At 40.6% G+C, this 19521-nt stretch overlaps 1 protein-coding gene across 2 annotated transcripts in view; it reads left to right on the top strand.

Annotated features, from left to right (window-relative positions):
- RNF13 (ring finger protein 13) overlaps positions 1 to 19521 on the top strand; it is a 47294-nt gene that overhangs the window by 12798 nt on the left and 14975 nt on the right. Inside the window, exons 2-7 of one of the 2 annotated variants that reach the window (XM_056849464.1) lie at positions 837 to 963; positions 3667 to 3747; positions 9185 to 9310; positions 15388 to 15475; positions 18483 to 18573; positions 19140 to 19245. In XM_056849464.1, coding sequence (XP_056705442.1) covers positions 850 to 963; positions 3667 to 3747; positions 9185 to 9310; positions 15388 to 15475; positions 18483 to 18573; positions 19140 to 19245 — 606 coding nt within the window. In that variant the 5' untranslated portion in view covers positions 837 to 849. Of the gene's footprint in view, positions 1 to 836; positions 964 to 3666; positions 3748 to 9184; positions 9311 to 15387; positions 15486 to 18482; positions 18574 to 19139; positions 19246 to 19521 lie in introns of those variants that run through there. The other variant, XM_056849466.1, reaches the window with a different exon arrangement.

Raw genomic sequence — 19521 nt, 5'->3', positions numbered from 1 at the left:
TATTTGGTACACAAGCACTCACGTTCTTGAATTGCAAACTGTAGGAATCTTGCCACCGATTCAATTTTTATGGGGTCCTGGGTGGTCATAAGGAGAGGCACCTTAATTTCGGTGGGTAACCATCCCCTGTCCACAAATAACGGGTCAATGAATTGAGAGCGGCCCCTAGAGTAAAATGAACAGTTAAGGAGGACATGAGGAACTGATTCTATTACGCCCTCCACGCAAGGACAGGCCCTATCCGAATATGAGACCTTATTGAATCTTCCATAGAGCAAGGCGGAAGGAAGGGCATTAAATCTAGCGAGCATGTAGGCCCTTCTCTGTTGGGGATCAGTTAAACATGAGAGGTAGTATGCTAAGGACTGACTGTATGTCCAGGGCTTCCAGTGTATAGGGGAGCATAAGTTGGTCCTGAATGGGTCTGCCCCTTACGATTTTCCTGGCGAATATACCTTTGTATCTAGGAGGCGTAATAGTGTCATAGACTACTTTTTGATCCCTGCACATCTAATTAATATTGTTGAAGCATTCGCCGTAAGTGGGGATAAGGAGAATGCAGGATGGGCAGGACTGAGGAAAACACCTTCTTCTGCTGAGCATATTGTGATGGCCTAAACACAGCATTTAGCCTACTGTAGTAAATCAGTTTTTATAACAGGATTGCAAATGAGAAGTATCACAGCAGGGTCCTTTTGCCTTGTTTGCTTTTAACAAGATGCTGCTGTAATTAGGTAGGCCCAAGCCACTTTATGCACCAGAGCAGCTATATGTTTCTTTTGGATCAGGGTGAAAATTATCTGTTGTTTGCCCTGACTTTCTTTTATTTCTTTCAGGAATTTAATTAAAATGCTGCTGTCAATGGGAATGCTAATGCTGTCTGCAACTCAGATTTACACCATTCTCACAGTTCAGCTGTTTGCTTTCTTAAACCTGTTGCCTGTGGAGGCAGACATTTTAGCGGTAAGTATTGTAAAAAACTGTGTGTAATTTTTTATGTCTAAAGAAATAATGTTTTCAGGGGTGTCTTAGGGAATTAGGCCTTTAAAATGACATGGCACAAGAACATAATTTCCCTATGTTTTCTTCCGAAAATTTCAGCTGGGTTTAAGATGTTATACCAAGAATGAAAAGTGATCTTGGGTTTGGGGGATGGCAAGATGAATATGAGAGCCAGTGTGGTGTAGTGGTTAAGAGCAGCAGACTCTAATCTGGGGTGCCAGGTTCGATCCCCCACTCTTCCACATGAAGCCTGCTGGGTGACCTTGGGCCAGTTTCTCTCAGAACTCTCTCAGCCCACACAGAGGCAGGCAATGGCAAACCTCCTCTGAACCTCTCTTGCCCTAAAAACCCTACAGGGTTGCCATAAGTCATCTGTGGCTTGACAGTGCGCACACACACACACAAAATGAATACATGGCCAGTTTTCAGTAGGCTAGTCATCTACATTTATTTTTTTCTGTTTCCACTTAATTGCTAAGGAGACCAATTCTTTTTTTAAGGTAGTAATGGGTCTGTGCCATCAAATCACAGGGGAGTGGATTACATAGGATGTAGGTAGATTACATGCGTTAACCCCTTCATATAACTTTAAAATTAGCGAGGTGACCGGTATGAACACCAGATGGCCAGGGCCACCAGCTTCTTTCCCCGCTCGCTCTCTTCTCTGCCTGTCAGCTGTTGGGCATGGAAAGAGAGCAAGCAGAAGAGTCCTGTTGCCCTGGCAGGCCAGTGGCCGGTGTTCAAACCGGTCACCGCCCACCCAGCTGGCCAGGGCGACAGGACTCTTCGGCTGCTTGCTCTCTTTCCCCGTCCAACAGCTGACAAGCGGAGAAGAGAACGAGCGGGGAAAGAGGCAGCAACAGCCGGCTTCTGTGTATAAGACGACCCCCTAATTTTGGGACTAAATTTTAAACAAAAAACGTTGTCTTATACATGGAAAAATATGGTAATTTCTGTACCGCTTAATGTGTCATGTTAATACTTATGTGATGTCTGAGTTCTTTCTGGGGTTCTAGACTTCTGAAATCCTATTGCATTGGTTATTGAATGCCTTATTTTGTTGATTGTACTGACTCGCTATGGGTAATCCGCCTTGAGTAGCTGTGAGAAAGATGGACTATAAATAACGTAAACAACAAAATATAAATAGTGGTCTAGTAGGTAAAGTTTTGATTGCTGTTCTTGGTATGTAAAAATTCGGGGCTTCCTTTCCAAACTTCTGCTTTTTGGGGGTTTCTTAGCCTAAATTTTTCAAAATTCCCCTTGCATGTCCAGCCCACTTTGTTGATACCAGCATCCACAGAGCCCTTCCTGCCCACAGCAGTGTAGGATATTTACCTTCAGACCCGCCATCTCACTAGTCATCACTATTATGTCCCTCTTCAGCATGCACACTTTCCTTGTGTTACTGCTTTCTAGGAAGTAGAGGATATGTAGTCACACTCAAAATACACAAAAAGAAAGCAAGCCCAAGCCACTGAGGGGGAAAGAAGTGTCCTGCTCTGGGCTTCATTTGTTGACTCAATGTGAATAAACCTAGGATTTTAGCGCCAGTCTGAGCCCTAGAAATTGTGAATGAAAGTGCTGAAGTGGAAAAGCATACATTTGCCTCTCTACTAAACAATTGAGGGTGATACAGAGAGTCAGACAAAGAGAGATCATAGTGACATCTTGAGGGACCTACTGGATCATAGCAGAGGTCCATCTAGTCCAGCCTCTTATTTTCCATAGTGGACAAAACAGCTCCCTCCCATTCCCCTTTAGGGTTGCTAACTGGCCTGGAAAAAATGTCCCTTTCATAGAGGCATAATGGGATGTTATTTACCTGGTGATGTTATTTTCCTCCATACCACAAAATACTTCAATTGCCCATTTCTACACTTTAAGCCTCTGTTAAAGGGACAGGACTCTTTCTCCAGCCCTGTTGGCAATGCCGGTCTCCCTGTCTGATGACAACCTTTGTTAATGGCAAGGCTTCACTGCCATGAATGTACTATAATATGATTTCAGCTAGCTCTGGTATAAGTTTCCTAAATGGTGAAGCTTCTTTCCTACCAAATGGGTTTTATTGTGTTCATTCATTGGCCAGAGACAAAGGAAAGGTTGCAGGTAAAACAGTTATATGTATTGCACAATTATAGGATTTTGTTAAAGCTTTTGGTTTTTCTGAGGCATTGACGTGGGGGGGGGGAGATTAAAAAATAATGGTATCACTTCATAGGTAAGGCATGTCTAGAGGATCCCCCCATTTGACATTATTTTTTTATTAATGTTTTTCTTTACAGTAGGATCATAATTCACAGTATTGATAAGGTATTAGAGCATTTTCCAACACTTTGTAGAATGTAGGTCATGCCAAACTTCTGTGGGTATTGGGAATCTTGGGGATTTTAATGTGATTGAGCTGTATGAGGAACTAAAACTAATATAGGTTAGTAGGTGAGTCAAGGAACGCTGTTAGGCTTTGGGCAAGAAGGTATATTTTGGGGCATGAGAATCTGTTCTTCCTGAGATCAGATAGGATGCTAGTGAATGTTGGAGGAGTCACATGATGGAAATCTATCATATGCTATTCATATACTTAATTGTATGATTTTGTACAAATGTCTTCTAGGTTGCGACATATGTGGTTTCAGATCTGACATGTGTTTCTTTTGTTTACAGTATAATTTTGAAAATACAACGCAGACATTTGATGACTTACCAGCAAGGTTTGGCTACAGGTTGCCCTCAGAAGGCTTAAAGGTAAGTGACAGCAAAGTAGAAAAATAGGGATAATTAAATGATATTTTAACTTGCATCCTGATGAGTATTTAACATGTATCTTCATCTTGAAGTGTTCGTGTTCTCACTGTTTCTGAACAGAGGCTCTGCAGATTTAACAAGTAGTACAGCAGTCTGAAATTCAGTTGCTTGGGAAGAGCAATACCTGCTGAATTTCTGTCTGACATGCTGCAGTTAAAGACACAGGCTGTGTTGGGAAGCAGTTGACCCTTGCAGCTATCATTTATGTGTATTTGATCCTAAGGGCATTCGATCTAAATCCTGAAAAGAGAGTCACAATTTTAGGACTTCCTCTTTTGGTTGAGTAAAGTAATTAAATAATTCTGAGTTGTTGCTCAGAGCCTATGCTTTGCATGACCATCGAGTTTCTGAAAGTTCTGTTTGAGGAAAAACATAGGCTTTTAATTAGAGCTTTATCTTTCTAGCTGTTTTATAGTCTGGTGCTGGTCTGGGGTCTGTTTTGTAGATAGTTCTACGTACCTCCATTAAACTAACCATTCTTACCACGTTAAAGGTATTATTGTATAATCAATTATTCCTAGATTCCCCATTACCTCTAGACCAATTTGTTTTGTCTTCACAGTTTCTCTCCTGTCATCTACAGTCTTTGAAAATTCTACTGTTAGAATTTTTACAGCTGTTAAATTTGTACAGGAGATGTAAAGGCCATATCCAGCAGCGGGGTGGTGCGTTTTCTGTTCAGATCCCTCATCCCTGTGACCCAACTTGTTCTTGGTTGCCCTGGGCAGAGCAGTATACACAGTCCTCTGCTGCACTTGTGATTCGCTCATGGCAGAGAACAGTGAGAGATAATGCAGGCTGCCAGTTCTGAACCTGTATTGCCAGCATCCTCAAAGGCAGTGTACTGGGTGTTATTTCAGTGTGGATATTCTGGCAAGATTTCCCATAAGGCTGATCCTCCTCAGCTTTGTGCATTACCTGCAGCTGAACATCCACTGAATGGAATACATGCAAAACTTGATTTATTTTACTAGATACTACTGCGTGTATGTTTGCAATAACTGTGTTATTAAGTCCCTGTACACAATATTTAAGGGCAGGAGTAAGCACTGATATGTTGTACCTGCATTTGTAACGTAATACATTTGAAGAGAGTCCTGGCCTTTCTAGACATTAGCTTAGATCTGCCTGCTAATATGATTACCACAATCTGCAGCAGTCATTATCTCAAGGTTAAATGTAATAAATGCTTCTTAGAAACACCAAATTGTGGTTCCATTAATGCCACAATATGAATGATGAATGCTTGGGGCTCAGCAAAATTTTGCTAACCTCAGCTGCTGAGATACTATGTTTAATAAATTTAAAATCATTATTAAAACAAAGGGGACAGAGCTGAAGAAATCTGAAATACAGGCAATTCGAGCAGCATTATCTGATAGTTGTGTCCTCTGACTAGCAGCCAGGAAGGTGATGGAAATACAGTTGAAGTAATGTGATTTTTGTTTCCTTGATATTATTAAAATTTAAAGCAGCAGACCAAAATTGATTGGGGGTAAAGGGTGGGGAACAGCAAAAGAACCCTATCTCTAAAACAAATCCAACAATGTAGATCCAGACAGCCAAATGCTATTCCCTTGCTTTCATCATTGTTCAGCACTGTAGTGTGTGTGTGTGTGTGTGTGAGAGAGAGAGATGGCAAGTTCTGCTGCATATGTTGACCCCACAGTAAGTGGAGCAACTTCTTTGGAATAAGGAATGGAAAAACTTACAGCTCCTTTGTATCACATGCATTGGATGGCTGAAAGTCTGCATATCAAGAGATGTAAATTTGTGACTTTATAGAAATGCCCAGACTTATAGGGAAATGCATCTAGAAGTCATTTTCCCTGTTTTTGAAGCATGGCTGTATGATCCCATTGGAGCGCGCACACATTTGTGGATTGTAGTAAGGTTTTGTTTTTGTTTTAATTTGTACTGGCTTAGAGCCAGATGTGATCATACGACTTGAACAGCTGACCAGTGACACTTGTGTGTGTAAAGAGCTTTCAAGTCGCAGCTGATTTACAGCGACCCCGGTAGGGTTTTCAAGGCAAGTGAGTAAGCAGAGGTGGTTTGCCATTGCCTTCCTCGGCAGAGTCTTCCTTGGAGGTCTCCCTTCCAAGTACTGACCCTGCTTAGCTTCCAAGATCTGATGAGATCGGGCTATACCATGCTACTTGACCTCCCCAGTGACACTTGGGCCTTGTTTATACATGTTGGAGAATGGACTATAAGCAGTGGTTTCCAGCTTTGAATGTTCTTTCACACACACAAAATTCCCACGTAGATGGAAAGCTAGCACAGTAAGGGGAAATCATCTGCCTTCCTCCTCTTTGCCTGCTGTGGTGGTTTTCTATTTGCAGGGAACTTTACATTGAAGAACATTGCAAAGTACTAACCTTCATTACCTCCTCACCTGCAGTCATAAGCAGACCAGGCAATTCTACTGTCTTTCTACCTCATTCTCATACATGTGTGATCAGACCTTAGGTGAAGAGGATTAGTGAAGAAGCCTAATGACACTCCCAAGATCCTGCTTGCTATTTTCTAAATCCATAGATGCCCAATAGCTGCCATCTTAACTTTTTCCTCCCATTCACTGTTAGATTCCTGTACATAAATTTGGGTGGTGGAACCACATCTGTTTTATGCTCTCTGATTTCAGAAGGCCATGTTGGGAGATAAGCAACATGACCTGGCATATGTACTTTTATTATATGTGTTTCTCAACCCCCATATATACCTTAATGTAGCAAAGAATGCTTGAGGAGAAGAAATTCGAAGAATTAATGCACTTTAAAAAATTTACTAGAACAAACATGTTTGTTCTGAGCTACATCATTAGTGGAATTCTGTCTTTAAGACATTGTAAAATTGGCAGGCTCCACTCCAGCAAAGCACTTTACCATATGCTTAACTTTAAGCATTACTTTCATGAGACTGCATATGTTTAAGAACACACTTGAGTGCTTTGCTGGATTATTGCCCAGGTGAAGTCGATCTGGAAATGTAATTCACTTATACTCCACAAGTTGTCATTACAAGTCACACCATACCTTGGCTTCTAAAGAAGAATTTAATCTCTTTTGAACTCAGGAGTGTATATGAATTCCAGGTTCTTCTTCACCTGATGTCCATGACTGATGAAGTCATACCACAATAATTTACTACTAACATGTCATTGATACATTTTGTTTGCTTTTGACAAATTAATTTGACGTTCTTTAACCTTTAAAAATAAAAGCATGCTTAAATTAGGCCTGAATCCATAACTGAAGTTCAATTTGTTTGTTTGTGACCTAACTTATATGAAAAACAGTTCTGTTATCCAGTGGGCAAATGAGCACTGGCTTTTATCTGTGAGGGGCAAATCAGATTGAATTTGGCATCCCTACATTTCTACAACCCATATGCTGTAATTGTCAAACACTGAAATAGTTTGTTGTGACCTCAACTCATAGTTGGTAGAAAAAAGTACACGATTAACACTAAAACTCATTTAAAAATGTCCTTATCCACAGAATTAATCATTTAAAAATCAGAATATACCATTTCCTTATTGTATATTGTACATCAGTTATGTTGTATTTTTTAGATTTATTAGAGCCTCTTGGGAACAGATAAGGTTAGGGGGATAACAATAAAATAACCCTCCTACCTCCCCCATGGGAGGGCAATAGGAAACTTTAGAAAGAATCTTGCATCCAAGTGAGGATCCATAATTAATTAGTGTTGTAGGGACACGTTTCTGGTTATATAATAACTTGGGTAATATCAAATAAGTCACCGATAGCTCCAAATACAGGTATACAATTGAAACAGGATAATTTTTAGGGTCACTTTTAATCTTGTTAGCCTTTTTCTCTCCAGATGCCACCATTCATAGCAGTGGACTCATTTTCTATTCCTCCTGCCCCCTTCTGGAGCAGGGTCAGGTCTGCAATTTAAACAATTTAAATCCATGGAGTTTGAAGCCTAAAGTCTTCCTTTTTTCAGCATGTTACTAAACTTCCAAGTATTGTCCACCAGAGAGCGCTATAATAGCTTCTCTATGATAATACAATACAGAAATTGAAAAGCAGTATGTGGTCAGCCATAGGTGCGGCAGGTAGCTTTTAAAAAAAATAATGCTTGGGTTCTGGGCATTCCAAACACAGCAAGATAACTGCCAACAAAGGTTCCCAGTGTTCATAAGCATTAGTTCTGGCAGAGATTACCCTCTGAATAAATACTGTTAAAATATTTATATTCTTAGCAGAGAATAAGTGCAAAATTCAGTGTCTGAAATTCAGTTAAAATAATTTGTCAAATTCAGAGGTGATCATGTAGCAGTGGCATATAACGTCTGACTTATTGGTGATATGCAAAGGACTGTTGTAGAAATAGGGCTGCCGGGTAGAGCCCAGAGGACTCTTCTGTCTCTTTAGCCACGAAGGTGCTTTTGTTTGCAGTAACTTTCTTTTATCCTTCCTACATGCAAGGATGCTGACCTGGAAATATGCCTAGAAAGGCAGCAGCCCTTGACAGCTGCAGTCTCAAAAGTTCTGACAGATTTTAAACTGCAAGGTGCTGATTGTTTCCGAAAACATATCCAGCACAGATAGCAGTTCATGATAGAAATTCACAGAGAGAAACTGGCAGTAGAGATTACCTCTTCAGAAACAGTACTTCTTCTGCCTTTGGAGGATAACTTTAAGTAGGGTAACTTTAGCTGTAAGAGGGGAAATTCTGCCAATATTGACTCTTCCTGTTACCTGGCTCAGTCCTCTCCCACTGTCAGTTATCCCTCTTCCTGACTCTTCATCAAAAAGGAATCTAAACACTGTCATCTGAAACTAACATTCGCTTCTCTAGCTGAGATAACAATCTTGTTCTCTCTCCTAATGAAGAAAAAATCCGGGCAATTTAAAATCTGGTATAGTTCTGCATCACCAGACCTGTGTCAACAAAGAGAGCTGAATTAATCCCAGAGTCACTCTGCAGAGGAGGCAGGTTCTGTTAATATGGTAGTTCTTTTTATGCTGTGAAGGAATGCAGACTTGTATGAGAGGAGCTTCTGAAGAAACCAGTATAAACTCATTAAGAGAAGCCAGGCTTTGGCAGCAGGAAAGCTCAAAATCCTGTGGAACTTTAGAGATCAGCTGCTTCATCATGACATGAATTTTTACTAGAAAAACATGAAGGAGAAAAGTGAACACAATTCTGAAATAACCAGCTTAAAAGAGTTTAGCATGGTGACCAAAGCCAATTTATGCAAATTGCTTTTGCTGGCTGCAGACTGTGTGAGACTTTTCAGAAGTTACACTAGAATGTGAAAATATGGGTCACACAGCTTCTGCTGTATCTGCATGCTGTACCTAATAACCGAAATTATGCTTGCAAACTGTTGTTCCAGGGTTTTCTGATAAATTCAAAACCTGAGAATGCATGTGAACCCATCACTCCTCCGCCCCTGAAAGACAATTCTTCCCGCACATTTATTGTATTAATCAGAAGACTTGATTGCAACTTTGACATAAAGGTAGGTAACATTTTTAAAAGCACTGAAAATTGAAGTTGTTGTGGTTTCAGAATAAAGTTTGCATTTGTTTTTAAGAGTATCCTACAAATTTAATGAATACGTACACATTTCTGATGTGTTTTTGATGCCTAAATGTCACGTTGGTGTTTTCCCCCCCTGTCTCTTAGGTATTTTCCACATGTGGACGGGGTTGTCTAGTTTCTTCATTGCTGCTGTAGCTGACGATACAGCGTAGCAGCAACAGTTTCTGTATGGCAGGTTTCCCTTTCATAGTCCCTGGTAGCAGCCCCCGCCCATGAACTACCAGGGCTTTTCCAGATTTTAAAAAATGCTATTCTTATAACATCATATCAATATGTGTATTAGGATCTCTGAATTCCTAGCTTTCATTTTAAAAAAATTAAGTCTCTAGCTCCTGCCGTTGTGGCAGATTGCCTTTCTCCTACATCTGCAACAAAAGTGGCCTAGAACATTAATTTTTAAAAAAATGAAATAAAAAATGAAACTTGGAATTCAGAGAATCTGATAGATTGATGTAACAGTAGTAATTTGTCAGTTAAAAAACCCAAAAAGCCCTGCAGTGGCGTGGTGGAGAAAATGGCCACTGTGGAGACTGGAGCAGAAAAAATGGCTGCCATATGGGCAGGACCTAGGGTTACCGACCTCCAGGTAGTAGCTGGAGATCTCCTGCTATTACAATTGATCTCCAGCCGATAGAGATCAGTTCACCTGGAGAAAATGGCCACTTTGGCAATTGGAGTCTATGGCGTTGAAGTCCCTCCCCAAACCCTGCCCTTCTCAGACTCCGCCTCAGAAACCTCCTGCCAGTGGCAAAGAGGGACCTGGCAATCCTAGCAGGACTGGGAAAATCTACCCACACAGCTGCCATCCTTGCTTTTCTGCAAACTACCCCAAAACTTCACAGGAAAAGGGGTTTGGGAAACATTGGAGAAAAACTGGGAAAACCCCAGAGATGCATGGATATGCTATGATGCTGTGGGGAAGCGGAGGGGAAAAAACTCCTTTCCCAAAAGCATTGAAATTGGGGTAGATAACCCATGTGGAAGACACAATAGATTGAGAAAGTTTATTGTAATATTTCCTACTGCAGCTGTAGGAACCTAAGTTATAGCAACAGAAGTGTTCCCCCCGCCCCCCCCGTGCTGCATGCGGTAGAATTACCTTTACATCTTCCAAATGATTTAGATGATTGTAGCGTCATGAACTACAGAAATGCAGGGATGTGTGTCCTTTCCTTTAGGAAAGATAACGGTTGTGATTGAGACCATAATGGGAAAGAGTGCACTACACTTAACCTATTGTAACAGAAAGCTTCAGTGTAGGTCTGATTTTACTGACATATCCAGTTGGACAGCACATGCCTAAAGAAATGTGATTTGACTTCACAGGACACTGTTAGTAGTGGGAGTTGGATTACTTGTGCTTGAGGAATGCCTATTAAGCCCGAGGCATGTTGAAAATTATCCAGTAATAGAAGTAACAGGCAGTTGGTGATGACACAGCAGCTAGACACAGCAAATAGTTGCTGAAATTGCATCTGAGAATTAAATCAATAGGCTGGGAAACAATAGCAGTCTCTTCAAACTCCTTACTGGAAAGTATGCACGAGCTGATGTTTGAAAATACACAGTTCTCTATGGCACTGTTTTTCAATCACTGTGAATTCTTGACAGGAAACATTGAGCATCTTTCAGAGAGTAAATTAGGAATTAAATAACTAAATGTGGAATTTTAAATAATGATGTGGTATGAAAACATTTTTATTTGTAATGAATAATAGGTGCATGGGGGGTGTCTGCAGTTGAGCCAAGACTTGATTGTCACTTCTTATTTTTGCAGCTGATTTAGGAACTTTGCATATTTCCTATACCCTTATGGAAGCTCAAATTAACATAGCTGTAAAAGATTTTTTCTGCTGCTTTCTCAATATTAAATTTCAAAAGCAGTCTAGGAAAGCTTGTCAGTCTTGCTTTGCCATAGAACGCATGGCAGGATTTCACTAATAGATCTTTGTATGGGAGGAATTCATACAGGAGGTGATGTTCCTGAGATAAGCATGGTCCTAGGACAGTTAAATATTAGAACCAGCACCTTGAATTGGTCTCAAAAAGTAAATTGGCAGCCAATAGAGAGAGGAATGCTAGTGATGATTTTAATAGTTGAACAGCAGCATTCCATAATAGCTGAAGTTAATTTTCTTCAAGGGAGCCTTACAGTAGCTTAGTCTGGGAAGGCACCCAGGTGTGATCAGCGGTGACCAATTTTCTGCCTTCCAGTTACAGATACAGTATTGGGCAGAAAGCATGGTGTAACTTTTGCAGTTGAAGCTTTAAAGGGGAGAGCTTAGTGAGCCCATATTAAGATAACAGCCTTTGTTGTAAGATTTTGAGCATCACTTTACTTGTGTGAGAAATTGCGATGGTCCAACAGTTGCTGCAGTCTTTGGGTTCTCTCTTTTTTGGAATTGAAATGTAGATTGAGCATTTCCAGTCTGTTGACCATTGTTTTGTTTTCTATATCTGTTGGCATATTCTTGTTAAAATTTTAATGGACCCTGTTTCCATGGCTTGAAATAGCTCTATTGATATCCCATCTATTCCTCGTGATTTGTTTCTCCCAATTGCTTTGAGTGCATTCACTTCATTTTCTAAACCTGCAGGATCTTCTTCAAAAGAGTCTTCTTGGAAGGAATCTTGACATCCCTTCATCTCTTCTGTATAGTTCTTCATTGTATTGTTCTCATCTTTCCTTTATTTTGTCCTGTTCAGTTAATATATTTCCGTGTTGTTCTTCCTGAATGCCTAATTGGGCTTTAAACTTCCCTTTGATTTTTTGGAGCTTGTGGAACAGAGTTGTTTTTTTCTATTTCTTTACACTTGTTATTATAATAGTTCTCTTTGTCTCTATGTGCGAGTTACTGGGACGTTGCATTTAGACTTTTGATTCTGTTTCTGTCACCTTTTGCTTCTGTCACCTTTTACTTTTGCCTTTCGCAATTTTAAGAGTTTCATCAGTCATCCATTGAGGCTTTTCATTTTTGAAGCTACAAGAATAGTCTTTGTGCATTCTTTCTTAATACTATATCTGGTTTCAACCCATAGTTCTTTTGGTACACATCCATTTGAGCTTAGTAAACTCTTTAAACACTCCGGGAATGTTGTTTAGATTATATTTTGGCACTATGAATGTTTTGGTGTTTTTTCTTCAGCTTTTTTTCTGATTTTCAGTATTTATAATTCATAGTCTGTACCACAATCAGCTCCTGGTCTTGATTTAGCAGAAATAATAGAGCCTTTCTGTCTTCTGCTTCTGTAATCTATTTCTGTATTGGCCATCCAGTGATGTCCATGTATAAAATCATCTGCTTTCTTTCATTTTGGATAGTCTCATCATAGGGTTTTTGAGGTACCGTATATACTCGGGTATAAGCCGACCCCCCAAATTTGAGGCCAGAAAAGGGAATTTCTTATTGACCCGCGTATAAGCTGAGGGTCAATAAGAAATTCCCTTTACCGGCAATGCTGCGCTCTAAAACGGCGGCCGCCATTTTAGAGCGCAGGGATGATCTCGCCCCTGCCCCAGGTCGCCCTCCCACCGGCCTCCCGGGCCCTCCTTTCCCCAGGAAGGCCGCTGCCGGCCGGGGAAAGGTGTGCGGGCCTGGCGGCGGTGACGGCGGTAAGTTCCCCCCTCCTTCCTCCCCCCTCTACCGTATTGACCTGCGTATAAGCCGAGTTCGGCTTTTTCAGCCCTTTTTTTGGGCTGAAAAACTCGGCTTATACGCGAGTATATACGGTGAGTGAGTATCAGAAGTGGTTTACCATTGCTTTCTTCTGTGCACTACTAACCAGGGTTAGTTGAAGTGTCACTGCCATTGTCTATAAAAGATCCTCAGCGGTTGTCACTTTACTTCTGCTGCCGAGTAGTTACCGTTCAAGGATTCATCTGCCCCCATCATCATTGAACTGTCCTTCACTTCTGCTGATGCAGCCGTTGATTTCTGAAGGGGGTGGATGCATCTTAGTCTGGTGTCTCAGCTGCGACTATTCCTCCTTGAGTGACTCTGCTTGGAGTTTAGCCTCTTGACAGAGTCTTAAATTAGCTGCGACTATTCCTCCTTGAGTGACTCTGCTAGGAGTTTAGCCTCTTGACAGAGTCTAAACTCCTTACGCTATTACTCTCAGCTTCTCTGACCTACACAACCCCCTATAATAAGGGGCTATAATTAGAAGGGAAATCAGGTAAACTTGAGTTGGTGGGAGCCAAACAATTTTCTCTGGGATAGTTAGTGTCCAGTGCTTAATTAATTTCACATTACAAACCACATATCATCCAGACACAGGGGCTTACAGCGTCATTTTTGTTGATGTATGAAACACAGGGATAAAAGTGTGTGTGTGAAACATACACTGATGCGGGGGAGATTAATCACTGGACCAGACAACACACAAATGGGGCTGAATCAATGATTGTACAGGTTTAACAGCAGCAGAAAAAAGAAGGGTTATCATGTGGAAAGGCTCTAAAAGTGTGATAGAGCTCTACTGAAGTCATAGGATTCATTTAGAATTTATTGTGTTCATGACGGTGGTCTTATGTCTACCATATTCAAATTAGTTAATTGAATAGGTGTTCTTTAAATTATTAATTAGAATTTTATTTCTAACAATACGTACTGGGGAAAACTAAAAAAAATACCTGATCCATGTTCCACTGCATCACACATCTGTCTGTTTGGCATCTTCGGCCTAAATTCTTCTCCATTCTAAAATGTTCACTTGATTTTTATAAGAAAAGAAAGCCAGGGCAGGATACCTGAAACATAGGCCATAATTCAGAGAACTCTTGTCTTACCCAGTGGCTTTATGGTAGCTTCAAGTGGGATTCCTGACAGTTCTTTGAGTATCAGCCATTGTGTCATATCACAGCCTTGTTAGACAAAAGCATTTTGCTGTGTTGTGAGAGAGGCTGTTGCTGGGGACTGGGAGCAAAAAGAAAGCCCTGTCAGGTAGGTATACTGAATTATTGAAGCCTTAGGAATGCATTCAGCAAACCACAAGTGGAGCAAAGCTCACAGATGAGTGTTTCCTGCTTCCCTTCTCCTGCTGCAGCCTATTGAGTGCCCCGAAATTCTGTTCCAGGTAGTCAAGGGACCCTCACAGATAGCATGGAGGCAAAGTGGGGAATCTGTAGTGGGAGAGGGGAATTGGTTAAAATTTCTCCCTCCTCTTCTGACACAAGAGCCCTTCTACTAGCGGAAAACAGTGCCTGGATACAAATAATTACAATCCCCCCAAAATCTTAAGTATGACAACTAGTGTGATTCTATGGATTCCTGGCTTGATTTGAACCTGAGTCTCAGTCTGTGTGCAGCATAGAACTTTCTGTAACATGAGAAGTAATAGCAAGCTAATTTACAGTATTTGTGTAAGGACAAGCATCAAGACTGAAAAGAATGTTGTATTCATAAGTTCCATGAAATCTTTCCGTGAAAACCATTCCCCAAGGTTCCATCATGCTCTGGCACCATCAAACCAACCCATGAGAGGATTAGGTAGCTAGGAATAGGCTTGGGTCTCAGTAGCTCTTGATAATTTTTAGAGGTGAAAATAAAAAGGAAGACGAAGACAGAAGGCCGAGCTTGCTCTTCACTCATGAAGCTGCTTTTCCCAGCAGCAGGGAGTATGTTTAGCTCCCACTCTACTGGTATCCCTGCGTTCAGGCCTTTTAATTTCTCTCATAGAAGTGAATGTCACTGTCATTCATTCCTTGGGGGGTGGTATTTTGATTGTTCACTGCCTTGGGGACCCTAAGTTGGGTGGAAAGGTGGCATACAAATTTTTTAAAAATAACATAAAGTCCTGCTCTTGGTGTATCATCAAGGGGCTTTTAATGGGAAAAATGTCCTACCAGCCTATCTACCTGCCTACACACACACACTCATAATGATGGGCATTGTGTGTAATAACAGTGGGTTGACAGTATGCACAAAGTGAAAAAAGTATAGTAGCGACGTTAAAAGCAGTTACTTCATTAACATACTTTTGTGTGGCTTGCAGGTTTTGAATGCTCAAAGAGCTGGCTATAAAGCAGCCATAGTTCACAATGTTGATTCCGATGAACTCATTAGCATGGGATCCAAAGACAGTAAGTACAGGTATCAGTTCACTTGTGCTTGATAACCATTCTGTTCTCCCAAGAAAAGCAGCTGGAAAATTTGTCCGACAGAAATTAAAAATCTTGTTCTCAGCTTAGCCAACAGCATCTATTTTGCCTTTAACTTGTTGTATTTGCACCTATATGGGGTTATGTGTCTTGTACAAAGCAGTCTTCTTGCTTCGGTGTGTTAATGGGGTAAAAACGTTGGTGTACTGATGTCTCTCATGATAATCCTTTCTAGACTATCAGGCAACAGTTTTAAATATATAACAGAGTTTTTAAAAAGCTAAAATAGCATACTATTCCCAGTGCCCATACTTCTCTGCTGCCTGAGATTCCAAAATATTCTGAACGGTCCCCAGCCCTGGAATACACCAGAAGTGGCCCAAACTGTGTCCTCAATTTTCATACAGCAGGCATATCCAACTGTTGGACTTTTTGACTTCTGGGGTGAATGTTGCATATGCCACCCTGTGAGTGAGAAAGCCCAAGAAGTATAGAATAATGGTTCTCGTAGGTTATCCGGGCTGTGTAACCGTGGTCTTGGTATTTTCTTTCCTGACGTTTCACCAGCAGCTGTGGCCGGCATCTTCAGAGGAGTAACACTGAAGGACAGTGTCTCTCAGTGTCAAGTGTGTAGGAAGAGTAATATATAGTCCGAAAGGGGTTGGGTTTGAGCTGAATCATTGTCCTGCAAAAAGTAACAAAGGTAATGTGCTAACCATTGTCCTGTAAGTATCAAGATAATGTGCTAATGAGGGTGTGGTATGTTAATATAGAACCATTGTATCCTGAAGTGATCTGTTAATGTGTGAAATCCAAAGCTAATCTGCATGGCTATTGTTGACTGTAGTCTTTGTTAGTCTGGAGGTTTTCATGACAGGAAGCCAAGCCTTGAAAACCTCCAGACTAACAAAGACTACAGTCAACAATAGCCATAGCCATGCAATGATTCAGCTCAAACCCAACCCCTTTCTGACTATATATTACTCTTCCTACATACTTGACACTGAGAGACACTGTCCTTCAGTGTTACTCCTCTGAAGATGCCGGCCACAGCTGCTGGTGAAACGTCAGGAAAGAAAATACCAAGACCACGGATCCCCAGTGTGGGCCTGTGGGCGCCATGGTGCTTGTCAGCACATTTCATAGTGCCCACCAAGTGTTTTAGAAAGTGGGTGGGGCCAGATGGGGCTGCTGCCCAGCAGGGTTTCTAATTGGCCATTGCAGATCTAATTGGCTGTGCAGATTAAAATAAATTTGTTTCGGTGGCAGCTGCCCCCACAGTGTTGGTTTTATTCTTTTTCTCACTCTTTTATTCCCAATGTATTTTTAAAAAGTTACTACTCTTGTCCTCTGTCCTTGGGCTTCCTCTGTGTGCTCATGCATGTGTGTGTCGCTCTGTCTCCTGTGGCGACCACTTTGTGGTTGCGCCCACCACCCCGTGTCAGAATTCCAAAGGTGCCCACAGGCTCAACAAGGTTGGGAACCCTTGTTACATGTTGTTGGCACTTTGTGACATCCCAGCCTAATTTGTTTTACTTAATTTGATTTTGCAAAAATGCAGAAAATAAAGGATAGGCAGTAAAGTGATTTTAATCATTTTACAATATAATGGATCACTTTTTATTGCCCATGAAAGAGTCATAGTTCCAAACGGGAAACAGAGTTCCAAGCTGGTCACTGAATTTTTTTTTAATTTGCAAAATTAATCAAATTTAAGGCTTTTGAAGCACTTCCTGTAACAAGAAGGTAGAGAAAAGCTGGGATTGGTTCTTTGCTTTGAAGAGGAGACACTGTTACAAACATCCTGTATGTGCTGTCCTTTTAGAGCCACTTTTCACATCTTGCTTTAATATTGGTGTTTTAAAAATGAGTTTTTAGATCCAAAATGGCTGTCCAGGCACAATGAAAACCCATAGAGGTGATGGACTTGCATGTGCAGATTGGAGCTTTAAAAGGATATGGAGAAATTCTAAGCAGGGAAGTGTAGGAGGCTCTTGTTCCTGTTACTTTCCTTCTTGCACCTCCTTCACATCTGCTTTGAAACAGTTTCAGAAACTGCTGTTTCTGCATGCAGACGGCAGAAAATCCCTTTTCTTACAGTGGCTGTCCACACAGAAGCAGTCATGCTTGAATGCTCTCTCACTCCAGTACCCAACTCTATGAAAAATATGCAGGCTAACATCAACACATCCCTGGTAACAGCAGGATTGGCAAGCATTGAAATGCTTTCCATGCTTAACACCATCTCAGGAAAGGATATTTGACTGTACAGAACAGCTATTTTGGAAACTATTCTCAGAGTGCCTTGGACTTGATGCAGGTTCAGGAAGAATAAGAACAACAAGTAGGCATACTTCCCCACCACAAACATATCACAGCTGAAACAGAACTCTCACATTACAGACCTCCAATGTACATCTGTTGTTTGAAAGAGGGGTATCCACCCTTTTTCAAAGGTGGACAGGAGGCAGTGGTGTTCTGAACTAGAGAGCCATAGAAGAAGGAAGAATAGAGCTGTTTTGTGAGGAAGAGACAAGAAAGATAACTTACAGTGCATTCCTCAGAGTTACTCCAGTTGAAGCCCATTCATTTCAATGGGCTTAGACTGGAGTAACTCTTCTGAGGAATGCATTGTTAGCATAGTATTTAGATTTCTTTTAAGGTGCTCAGTGTGCACTGATACTTTACATGAAAAAACAGGTATTAAATAATGCTTTTTGATCTCTGAAATATATAGAATATTCGGACTCTATGTTGGTGCATAGAAGCCTTTAGAAACTGCTGTATTGGAAGGAAAGAGGGTTTTTAAAATGACATTCATTAAAACTCTTATCATTCAAATAAAGTATTGGACTGTGCGTTACTGTGTGAATCCCCTGTATTAGAAGGTGTCTGCACAGTGCTTTGCTTATGTTTCAACAACTGAAAATAAATTAGTTCTATATGTAATGGTTAGTCCTTTCCTTCTTTTTTCTTTCTTTTTAAATAGTTGATGTTTTAAAGAAGATTGACATTCCATCTGTCTTTATTGGTGAATCATCTGCTAATTCCCTTAAAGAAGAATTCACATATGAGAATGGGTATGCAAAAGTTTATTGTTCGGGGAAATGTTTTTATTCCATTTTATTGAAGTATTTAAACATATCTGAGATCAACCATAGAATGATTTATTTTGCGGATATCAGATCTGCTTACTGTGGCAATGAAAAATGGACCCAACAGGTGTGACGCTTGTCCAATACCAAAAAAACTTTTCCAGTTATGTGCGCACAACGAGGATGAGTTCTTATTGTGGTGAACATAGTGTTAATTGTTATCAGAGTAAACTAATTTAAAGAATAGGTTGAATATTTTTAAACATATAAGACTCTGGGTTACATCCGAAACTCCCTTCAGCTAAGAGAGGAGTCTTGCTTTGACTGATGAACACTTGATTCTGTAGGCTTCCTCTGTCAGAAGACGACTCTGTCAGAAGAAGACTCCTCAATTAGTAAAGCCGAGTCATAGGACCCCATATCTCTTGGGTGTCCAAAGATGTTGATTTCATTCTCAATGTAGCTCTGAAGTTTCTTTTGTAAGGAAAATGTACTTGACAAGAGTTTAAACCATTTGAAAATCAATTTGTCTTCCTTTTTCCCCTTTATAGAGGTCACATTGTGTTAATCCCAGAGTTCAACCTCCCTTTGGAGTACTACCTGATCCCATTCCTAATTATTGTGGGGATCTGTCTCATACTTATTGTTATTTTTATGGTAAGTATAACTCTCCCATCATGCTGTTCCCAGGTTTTGTTGGTTGGTTGGTTTAAAAAGATGAAAGAAGTATAATTTTGTGGCTTTGTGAAAACTGTACTTTAAGATGTTTAAATCAACCTCTCATGAATCACCAAATCAAAATTCCCATGATGCTGTCCCTCCAATCCAGAGCCTTATGGAAGCACCAAATAAAGATTTTTTTTCTCGGGATTCATAGTTATTTTAATGAAGTCATCTCCTTGTGTAGAGGATTGCATGTGAGAAGCTTCTCCC

Source organism: Euleptes europaea, chromosome 5 (genome assembly GCF_029931775.1).
Source record: "Euleptes europaea isolate rEulEur1 chromosome 5, rEulEur1.hap1, whole genome shotgun sequence".
Classification (NCBI taxonomy): domain Eukaryota; kingdom Metazoa; phylum Chordata; class Lepidosauria; order Squamata; family Sphaerodactylidae; genus Euleptes; species Euleptes europaea.
Note: the sequence above shows the minus strand (reverse complement) of the source record. Positions and strands in the feature narration are given on the sequence as shown.